The sequence below is a fragment of the Colossoma macropomum genome, unplaced genomic scaffold, assembly GCF_904425465.1.
Source record: "Colossoma macropomum unplaced genomic scaffold, Colossoma_macropomum, whole genome shotgun sequence".
Classification (NCBI taxonomy): domain Eukaryota; kingdom Metazoa; phylum Chordata; class Actinopteri; order Characiformes; family Serrasalmidae; genus Colossoma; species Colossoma macropomum.
In genome coordinates this window covers 1-11,630 of record NW_023495996.1, presented here as the reverse complement: position 1 = coordinate 11,630, position 11,630 = coordinate 1, and the positions used below count along the sequence as shown (strand labels likewise).

The following is an 11,630-nucleotide window of genomic DNA, read 5'->3' as shown; positions in this document are numbered from 1 at the left end:
AAGCTTCTCTGGATCCTGCACTGTGCACTGGGATCTGGAAGAACATTCAGGACTCAGTTCTGCTGAAGCTTTGGGTTTAGACCCACAGTAAAAAGAGAGGATACCCTCAGCTTTTTAATGTGACCTTGAGGTTCTGCAAAACAATAAGAATAATATCAACGAATGCATTGTTTTTAAATTAATTTCCTTTTACAAAAAACAAAAGAAGCATTACTTTCTCCCAGTGCAGGGCCAGCTCTGGCCTTTTGGGGGCCCTAAGCAGGATTTTTTGGGAGCCCTCACCTTGCTAGCTGATGTACTGTTAAATTAGAGTCTAAGTAATAACAATGACCACAACCTGTCTAACTTATATAAATTTATAACTGGCTAGTTTGTGTATTGCTGATGCTTGTTTGGGGTTCCAGTAAGTGCTATTTGGGGGTCCCATTTTGGCTGGCTACTCCAGTGTTGGCTGTCTGCTACCTCACTCACCATAGCGGTGCTGAAGATTCAACAGCAACAAAATGTTTGTTTTATCAGTTCTTCTGTAGAGTCTCTGTTCTAGTGTGGTTCTGCGCTCTTCCTCACATTACCTGTGATCTTCCTCATCTCCTCTTCTGTCTTCAGTGTGAGAAACTCCAAACTCTTGGGAAACTGGGTGAGTTTTTAGATATACCAATATGCTGTGGCATACTGTGAAGTTTTATAAAGGTAGCCCGGGCATAGTTACAGTTGCTAGGCTATGACGGACCAACCGGGTGCTATAGCACCACAGTGAGGTGCTTTTTTACCATTATAAAGGCTTTCGATTCTTTATATTTAGGCAATATAATCTTTCTTTCCTTCTTTGGTGACTCCTCCTCATGTTTCACATGATTGGATGTTTGTCATAAATGTCACAATTTCATGCAAGGCCTTGCAGAGACCCTCAGTGGGGCAGGGGCTCAAAGTTAAAATGGGACACATGGATCGAAATTACAAAACACCAACTACAGCATAACTATTTAACTACAATAACTACCAGTATTCAAAAAGAACATAACAAGGAATCACACCATACTACACCATTAGACTGGCTTTTTATTTCAAAATAGAGTTATTTTAATTATTTCACGATGCCACCAGTCAACCCTGTAATGTAAATAACAATACTGTCAAACACAAATATAGTACAGACACTTTATCACCATATCTGGAGTTTCACACACAAAATCTGGCATGCTGGCTAAACTGGACGCTTAACTGAACAAATGGTGAATGAAACGGTTGCTAAGCCGGGACTAGAGAGCCAAGAAAATTAGGTTGAGCTGTCAAAGAAAGGGGCAGTCAAACATGCAAGGATCATAAATAATGAATTAGTTATAATTCGATTAATATCATTTTAGCACCGCTGTTGCTTAAAATTCCTAGTCATCAAGGGGCAAAGGGGCAAGTGCTCCACCACCTGCAAGACACAATGTTATTAGTAATTACCCAGTAGTTGTTACAGGGACCCCTGGTGGCCTCTAGGCCCTAAACAGCTACTTATGTTGCATATTAGGTGGAGTCCTCACTTGTACAAATACGATGTCTTCAGCTCCCATCTCCTCTTCTACGGCTCTGATTGTGTCTGAAAGTGCTTCTATCTCTCTGCTCATCTTCTCAATCTTCTCCGTCATCATCTGCCTCTTCTGCTGCTCTTCCTCCCTCAGAGCTGCTATCCTGGCTGCCTCTTCATCTCGTAGAAACTGGTGGAGCTTCTCAAACTCCTCCTTAATCTGCCTCTCTGTATTCTGGGCCTGAGACTGGAAATAGAGTGAGTCAAATAAAGCATGATTGTTCATGCAACGATTTGTTTATGCAATAGCTCTTCATTCTTACTTTTATATGTTCCGCAGTCTGATCCCAGTTCAGTTTACATTCTTGATAGGCCATCTGTTTCTCCTTTAGGGACTTCAATGAAGCACCGAGTTTAGTCTGAAACAAATGAACAGGATATGTACACTTAGGCGCATCTGTACCTGCTCACTCGGACAATTATTCAACCACTCAATCATGTGGCAGCAGCTCAATTCATATAACTATGCAGACATGGGTCACGAGTTTCAGTTAAGGCTCGCATCAAAAAGAATGTGGAAAAAATTGATCTGATTGACTTTGGCTATGTTTACACAGCAGGTAAAAGTGGCCCAAATCCGATCTTTTTCCTCAAATGTGACGCAGATGTGTCTGTGTGTCAGTGTGAACAGCAAAAACGCATTGAATCTGACATTTTCAATTCCGATTTGAGACGCTTTCATATGTGGTACTGAAATCCGATACGTATCCGATCTGCGCCAATGTGATTCAGTCTGAACAGCCAGATCAGAATTCATGCGACTTTTACGTCAATCCAAATCGACATTCGTCATAATTTCGCGCTGCTGAGAATCATAAACATTTAGTCTGATGTTTTTGTACCAAAAAATTAGAAGAGACTCATCAAACCGCTCCGTATTCGAAGAGATTTCGAATGAAACAGCCAAATGCGGCTGGAGGAGACCGAGGCTGCAGCGTCAGAGAACAGTTTAAAGAATCCGAGGACTCGAACCAAAGAAGTGGCCGTGGCCGAATAACGTGCCCTTTTTACGGCGAACTCGAACACACTGTGGGTGATGAGCCCAGCTGTCAGTCATTGGAACTTTAGAATCACTCCTGCGATGCTGGCGAAGACGAAACTGAAGCTCCGGGAGCGACTGGCGTTCACTGCCCATCATGATTGTTTACCTCTGAATGAGCTACAAGAAGCTCTGTTCTTTTGCACATGCGGGTCAGTTTAGGAGCTGATCTGTTCAGACGCATACAGATCACATTTAAAAGATAATGTGAACAGCCAAACAAAAAAATCGGATTTGGTGAGAAAATCAGATTTGGGCCACTTTTACCTGCTGTGTTAACGTAGCCTTTGAGTGTGGCATGGCTGTTGGTGCCAGAAGGGGTGGTTTGAGCATTTCTGATCTCCTGAGACATTCAAGTCTCTAGCGTTTATACAGAATGAATAAAAACATCCAGTTCCACTGCAGAAACACCTTGTCGATGAGAGAGGTAAGTGGAGAATGGCTAGACTTCTTCAAGCTCACAAAAAAGCTACAGGAACTCAATCACCCTTTACAGCAGAGGTGATCAGAAAAGCATGTATGCACATGTCCAACCTTAGGGTGGATGGGCTGCAACATCACATTGCTTGTTAATGGAACAGCTGAGGAATGGAAAAATGCCTCGATGGACCTTGATTTCTGCTGTGACACGCAGATGGTCAGAATTTAGCATGAATCAATGAACCAAACGTGCATCGTGTCAACAATTGAATCTGCTGCTGGTGGTGTAATAGTGTGGGGAATGTTTTCTTGGCACACATTGAGTCCCAATGCTGAAGTGGGTAATCAGGAGTATCGGGAGAATTCCTGGTGGGCTAGTAGAGTTTTGGGCTGGTTACTGAGAGCCAATGTATAAACTAAAGCATATAGGCACACAAATGTATGAACAACCTATAAATGTTACATCGAAGTGTATATCTAGTAATAATTTACTTAGTGGGTAAACCAGAGGCCCACACCTCAAGTGAAGCTCTACAGAGCTTTTCACATTTGTTTCAAGCCATTAGTTCATTTTCATGAGCCAGTGTTTAAATTTAAAGATTCAGTTGTGGTTAAAAGATAAAACTGGGGACATGTAAAATATGCTTGTCCCTTAAAGTATATCATTTTTTACCCATCCAAAGCCTAAAACAAAGGTAAAACAACCTCATTGGCATCCGTTTTTAGCAAATTTGGTTCGCACAACGCTCTTTTACTAGAAAAGCTGGCATGGGCTTTGTGAAAATGTCAAAGCAATGTCTAACAGTACAAGTAAGACATAAATAAACCCCAATTTATTTGTCTTTGAAGGTTGCTGTTTTTCCTCAACAACTTTGTCATCTTCTCCACATAGAAGTTTTGCCTGTGTTGAATGGACACATGATTTATAGTGAGGGTGTCACAGTGTTGGCTGTGTTTATGTGAATCCAGCTTTCTGACTGATTTTTCTATTTTGTATCACCATAGAAGTGTTGGAATATGTAGGGTGACGACTGCACTGCTGTTAGGAATAGCCCATAGCCTGATGTAGTTACACTGCTGGACATTAGCACGTTTGAAATCGTATCTTCAAAGTTGGCTTATCCACTTTGTGTGGGTGTAGAGTTTAGGGTGGGCTGGTCTGCATCATGTAACTCCCGGTCTGAAAACAAGTCCCACTTCGGCCCTGTTAAGCCCCCTAATAGCAGTCATTGTTTGAATGCTGCTGCATATCTGAGTATTGTCGCCAACCATGTGCCTCGCTTTACCACCACAGTTTGCTTGTGTGCTAATGGTGGCTTCCAGCATGACAGAGTGCACAAGTCATCTCTTTGACATATTTGATGTTCTTTTCTGAAGTAGGCTTGTGAAAGCCTGATATGAAACATGAAAAACTGCTGCCCTCCAGCATTTTATTCAGTATGTAATTTCAGCCTACCTTGTAGTCTTGCGCTACCTCCTTTAGGGTACAGAATCTGTGGTTGGTGTGCCCCTCAGAATCACAGCAATCCAGACACAAAGGCTGTTGATCGTCCCGGCAGAAGAGTCGGAGTTCCTTACTGTGCTGACTGCAGAGCGTTTCAGCCTTTTCTGGAGGATTCTTTGAAGGCAAGAGTAATGGAAGCTCCATTGAAGACTTTCTCCTACAAACCGGACACTCTCTGGATCCCTTGGTGTCCCAGAAGTTCTGCAGACAGGATTTACACGCTCTGTGACCGCAGCTCAGAACAACAGGATCCCTGATCGATTCACAGCACACAGGACAGGAGAGCTCATCCTCAGAGACAGAAGCCATTTTCTGTACCCTACAGGCACAGGTCTGTTTGCGTGAATGAATCCTCTTTTTCGTTTTCTCTTTTCAGAGGTATTTCTTCCTTGTGCTTGCACCACATGTTCCTGTGAATGTGATGAGAAGAATTTTACACTACCGATCACATACCTTATCTACATATCTTACATGAAATGGGTCTGGTAAGCTGTCAGGTAGGAATATCCTTCTGGGTTTGGATCCTCATGCTTTAAATTCCTTCCATATAGCAGAATAGAGAGTTGCAGTTTCTCTCTGTGGCTTGTACACATAGCAGTTGTGTGTTTAGACCTCTTATACATCCATATTAGGCCAGTGGGCAGACATTTTGGAGGGCAGGGGCTCAAAGGGAAACAAGAAGGACAAGCTAAACGTGAATTAAAATGTATTTAATTTACAGCTTACAGCAAACATGAGAGATTGTGTTTCAGAGCGAAGCACAGCCTATTCCATGGCAGCCAAAAATGTTTACACTACAGTCCAAGGCTGGACAGGGAGCTAAATTCAGGCCTGGACTGTTGTCTAGACCAGAGGTCAGTAAGCCAAATGTTAAGAAGAGCCGTTTTGTCCTTTCAACAAAAATCAAACCGTTTTATGTCACTGAAGTAATGTTTTACCATCTTGGCTAAAAATATGTCTTCATATGTGCTAATGCACTAGCGTAGACTAAAAATATAACATAAATGAAAATTCAGACTTACTTTGCTCTGCTTTAAGCTTTAGCTCAGCTATTGCTGCTTTTCTCACATCTCCAGCAGGAAACCTTTCCTCAAAAGTAGAACAGTTTCTTGTAAAACGTCTCTCAATCTTAGATTTTTTTTATGAGGCTGAAGTCGCTTCTCATTCACCAGCTTCTTGTACGAATTTTCCCGTTCCACCTTAAATGATGCCCGAGGCACCAGAATGCAACTGCTGCACCATTTAAGGTGGAACGAGAAAATTCAAACAAGAAGCTGGCAATTCGCTGCAGATTAAATGTATCAGGAAACCAGCTGGAGTTTGCATTATAAATGCAAACAAGTCCATCCATCTCCAAATTATCGATGTTCGTCTTAAATCTCTCTCTTTGCCGTTTCGTTAGCTACTAGCTAGGTGAGATTGTTGTCTGTGTTGCTATGGTGACCAGCAGTCTGTGCTGATCTTCAGGGTTAAAGGGTGAATTAGCAGTTCTACATTAACTCCAGAGTTTAAGACCATTTACTGTTAAACTGTGTTGAACAATCAGCAGAGCTTTATTTTACTGTAAAGGAGGATTATTTTACTTTTACCTACAAATCTAATTCAGCTGTGGAGCCACAACAGGGCAGTAAAAGAGCCGCATGTTGCCGACCTCTGCTCTAGACAATCATAGTGACTCTACCACACCCCCCTACCCCCACCCCATCAGTCTTTCTAAGCAGAAATGCACAACGCTTTAGTTTCTTGCTAGAATAAGGGTCACCAAAGAAACAAAAAAGCAACTAAGTGTAGTCAGTGCTTGCTATACTTGATATGAATGAACTAAAAATCTGTTAAAAAAACAGAAAAAATCTGGTAAAAATGTCTCTCACACACATAGTGGCTCAGCAGGTATTGTCCTGGTCCTGCTGATGGCCAGTCCATCCCTGCTGCTCTCCAAATGTGGGTTTGTGCCTCACTGTCTAGCATACATGACTAGTATTGAAATTCCTGTTGTTTTATTACAGTAACAGAAACATGACTCAGTAAGTTGCTAAAATCCTTTCTGTCTGAGCCCGACCCCAGCCCATCCTGAACCACACTGTCATGATTTGAGTCTGAAACTAACTCAAGTAAAACAAAATTCTGTCTGAAACTAATCTGAACCGGCCCATCATCACCCAATATGCAGAATAAAACCTGAATGACAGGGCCAATTACCCTGCAGACAATATTCACTAGAGCATGAATAAATATAATAAAAAATATATTATATAATCAGCTGCTCAATATTAAGCCTAAATAGTTCTTTAATGAATGAAGCTTTTGAAAAGCATCTCAAACATTTTTTAATCTGTATAAACTTTCCACACTGCGCTCTCCTCACACTAAGGTGGATGTTAGCGTCTCCTGTTTAATACTAAAGCTGTATTTCTGCACGTAGAACACACACACACACATACACATCATCTAAACCGCTTATCCTTCTGGGTCGCGGTGGGGTGCTGGAGGCTATCCCAGCTGTCATCGGGCGGAAGGCAGGATACACCCTGGACAGGTCGCCAGTCCTTCGCAGGGCAGACAGACAGACAGACATACACATCCACACACCTAGGGGCAATTTAGCATGTCCAATCAGCCTGACTGCATGTCTTTGGACTGTGGGAGGAAACCGGAGTACCCGGAGGAAACCCACGCAGACACAGGGAGAACAGGCAAAGTCCACACAGAAATGACCCTGGTCGCCTGGCCGGTAATCAAACCCAAGCCATTCTTGCTGTGAGGTGACAGCGCTACCCACTGCGCCACTGTGCCGCCCCACATAGAACACGTTATTGAAAATAAACATAACATAACATAAAAATACTTCAAACAATACTTCAATAACAATACTTAAATACTTTAAACAAATTGAACTTTTGGCTGCACTGAACCGTACTTTCATGACTCCATTCAATGCTTATGTCCTAGTTTCTCACAAGTGTGGACCTCCAGCATGCCAGAGATCATACGAGACTCACATCCAGAGTTATGAGCCTATGAAGAGGGGCTGAGATACACGTCATCTGCCTCTCACCGTGTGGAACTGGTAGTTTTGCGTGTCTGTCTACATTTTGACGTCATCAGATGACAAACCTTTACAAAAAGACATGAAAGTGTGTGCAGTTTGCAATTTTCACTGTCTGAAATGTCATTAAAAATGGCGGTTAAGGGGAACGGCAGAGGTCAAAAGCTAGAAGAACAAGAGAACTCTCAAGTAGAACTGCTCGTACTCTGACCAGAAAGCAAAACCCCTATCTGACAGCAAAGGACCAGCAGGAAGGCTTAGCTCACACAAGAGTGGAGGTGCAGCGTTCTACTGTGTGGTGTTTTTGCACAAACTTGATCTACATGGAAGAGTCATTAGAAGGAAACCTTACCTGTGACTTCATCACATAACTCAATGTCTAAAGTATGCAAAACAACATCTAGATCAGCCAGAGGCATTTGGAATCACTTTCTTTAATCAAACAAAAAAAACAAAATTGTAACTCTTTGGCTACAATCACCAAAGGCATGATTGGAGAAAAAGAGGAGCAGTATTTGATAAAAAGAACACAAAGCCAACTGTTAAGCATGACGGTGGATATTACAAGATGATTATCCGAAACATACTTTAATCAACCATGAACTACTTCAAGAAATTAAAGATATAGGTTTCAGAATGGTCCTTACAGTCCCACAGATTAAAAATAAAACTCAAAATATGATGCAAGACGACCTATAAAACCTTCTGAACTAAAAACATTCTGCAAGGAAAAGTGGGGAAAAATAAATTAAATCCAGCAAATAAATAATAACTGTACTTGAAAATTAGTAGAAATATGTCATCTTTAAGTCTGTTCTGTGCAGCGATAGTGTTAACTTCTTTTAACTTAGAAAATCAACAAAAAGTGTAATCTGACTGGGGGTGTTCAAACTTTTGTATACATACATTGTGATACATAGCAAGTTGCCTCTTACTTTCAATGAAGCACTTTATTTGATTCATGTTACATAAACAGAAAACTTTTTTTTAGGAATTTAAAATTTCATATAGGCCCATTAAAAAGTAAGTAATTAGTAAGTAACAGTGTGAGCTTCAATTACATTTTCATTAATCAGCCATAAAAATTCATGATCAGTGGAGCCTCCCAAGTAAACAGTATATAATAATAAATATAAATTATATATATACTGTATGTATAAATAGGATAAGTAAATGTAGATTTACTCGTGCTGTTCTAGTACTACAGAGAACCGAACAGGTAAAATCTTGAGCAGAGCGTCCGTTTCATCAACATAGAAAAATGGAAAGACTTTCTCAGTGAATCTGTGTTTTATAGTGTGTAAGTGTTTGTTACTGAGAGAATCAGTGAATGACAGTTTTCCTTTGTTCCAGTCCAGCTGCACTGTGATCCTCCGGAGTTTGTGTTGTATTGGGAGGGAAGTGGGTTTTCCTGTTAAAGCACTTGCTGCATATACACCGTTATACAACAACATCCCCCACATTCCACCCCTGGAGTCCACGTTTCCTTTCCTACTAGCAGACTCTATGATCACACCCAGACCCCAGAATTTACTGTCTCCAACTTCAACATCCCAGCAGTGCGTCCCTGAGTTAAAGCCCACTGATCCCAGGACAAAACGCTGATAATCAAATCTCTGTGGATTATCAGGAATCTGCTGTCTCTCATCCCCAACTCTCACAGTGGTCAGTTCATCAGACAGGCCAAGTATAGGATGAGCAGTGTTGGGGTCCAGAGTTACAGGAGCTACAGAACAGAAAAAACAGAAAAACAAAGATTTGCTTTAAGACACAGGGGAGGCCATGATTCCACCATGGTGCCATTAGAAAGGCACATAGCAAGCACTGTACTCATGCGGGATGTCACCACCAGCCATACGCTTCACCATCTCAGTAACAACCAACCCAAACTAACTAAGCCCACTCCCCAACACAGAACAACACAATAAACACATATTTCACAAGTGAAACTAAGAACAAACATTTTAACAAGTCCCTTTCTAGGAGGGTGCACTTCTACCATGAGCCTTCGTGCCAGGCTGTCTGCATAGCCATGCCTCTAGAGTCTCTATGATTGTGCTAGTTAGTAGTAGGATGCTACATAGCCCCCCTTTAAAGATCAACTGTCCCTGGGTGCACGCAGTCCAATCCAGTCCTTGCTGCCCTGGCTCCTTTGGCATGCTTCCCAAAGCACGTCGCATCAAGTGCCAAAAGAAAATGAAGGTGCTTGTGTAAAAACTTTATCAAGCTGTCTGGCCACTCTGACCTAGGCTCTAAACCAAGAGTGCATAATTGCTTTAATGGGAAAGGGTCACTTTAGAAGGTCTGTTTTACGCTTATCTTCTAAAAGCATTCAAGTGGAGGTCTTGGTTCCAGCTCAACTAGCCATAAAACAATGTCTTGGTTCACTTAAGAGGATCCCTTTCCCAGGGTTTGTGACCTCTCAGTGACCTGATAAGGTTTACAACGACAAAGGAGTTAAATGCAAAGAAACACACACAACTCTCAATGAAAAAAACATCAACATCACCAAAAAGACCACTGTCCAATAAAAACATTGAAATGGGAAATATAGCATATTGTATAAATAATTCGTAATTTAACAAGGATTAAGACTTGGACACACTGTACTCCTAAAACGCCATTAAAGTCGCAGCACCTCATGTTCCTCTGAGTTGTGAACTGAGGGTCTCCTGACTTCCTAGTTGGGCCCTTGTACCAATGTTATTATTTTCTGATCTGAATCGTACATCTTTATGTTTAATGTCACACATAGAGACTCAAAAAGAAGGTCCAGCTTGATATTTAGGCTTCAAATGATCTCAAAACCAACATCATACTGATGAAGATAATGATGACAACAGTAGATTCACTCACATCCTTAGAAGAAGCTCCTTCACCAACCAACGCTGGGAAATCTTCTTCTCGTGCAAATGCATATTTTTCATGCAATTCCACCTGAGAGGCCTCCAGATCCCCAAATCATACATAATGTAGCTTTAAGAAAGATATTTTTGCAAGAAAATAAAAAATGACTTACTAAACTGAACAATCTCCTGCATCTTCTCCCAGACTGTGAACCTCAGGTTGGCCAGGTATTTTGCCACATTGAGCAGCTCTACTGAAAGCTTCTCTGGATCCTGCAGTTTGTGCTGGGCTCTGGAAGAACATTTAGGACTTAGTACTGCTGAAGCTTTGAATTCAGGACCACAGAAAAGAGAGAGACACACAACTCACCTTTCCTTTGTGGCCGTGTAGTTCTGTAAAATAACAAGGGTGAAATTAGTTAATGCGTAACTCAGTAATGCATAATTTATATATTTTTACAAAAAGCATTACATTTGTCCTGTACAAACTGACTAAACTGTCCTCACTTGTACGAATGAAATGTCTTTAACTTCCATCCCCTCTTCTATGGCTCTGATTGTGTCTGAAAGTGCTTCTATCTCTCTGCTCATCTTCTCAATCTTATCCTTCATCATCTGACTCTTCTGCCGTTCTTCCATCCTCAGAGCTGCTATCCTGGCTGCCTCTTCATCTCGTAGAAACTGGTGGAGCTTCTCAAACTCCTCCTTAATCTGCCTCTCTGTGTCCTGGGCCTGATTCTGGAAATAAAGAGTAAATCAAATGAACACATGATTGAATATACAATGACGTGAAACTTAGAATGGCTGTAGTTTTTCATTCTAACCTTTATATGTTCAGCAGTCTGATCCCAGTTCAGTTTACTTTCTTGAAAAGTCTTCTGTTTGAACTTCAGGAACTTCAATTCAGCACCAAATTTATTCTGAAACAAATAAATTAACAAAATCCATACATTTTATTAGGAACACCTGTACTTGCTCAGTCATGCAATTATCCAGTCAGCCAATCATGTGGCAGCAGTGCAGTGCATAAAGTGGGTCAAGAGCTTCAGTTAATGTTCACATCAAACATCAGAATGGGGAAAGAATGATAATTTCAAAAGCGGCAGGTCAGTAGCTTTGTTGATGAGACTGATTATAACTCACTCTTTACAGCAGTGGTGATCAGGAAAACATGTCCACTCCCAAAGTGCAAAACACAA

The 11,630-nt window shown here is 41.3% G+C and overlaps 1 protein-coding gene across 1 annotated transcript; it reads right to left on the bottom strand.

The window, feature by feature from the left end:
- Positions 1 to 8,766: 8,766 nt before the first annotated feature.
- Positions 8,767 to 11,352, bottom strand: LOC118803909 (nuclear factor 7, brain-like). The gene is made up of 5 exons (XM_036564443.1): positions 11,256 to 11,352; positions 10,939 to 11,169; positions 10,802 to 10,824; positions 10,605 to 10,723; positions 8,767 to 9,311 (listed from the first exon to the last, which is right to left on the bottom strand). Exons 2-5 carry the CDS (start codon positions 11,068 to 11,070, stop codon positions 8,767 to 8,769), a joined length of 819 nt encoding a protein of 272 aa, XP_036420336.1. The 5' UTR covers positions 11,071 to 11,169; positions 11,256 to 11,352.
- Between the last annotated feature and the right edge of the window lie 278 nt (positions 11,353 to 11,630).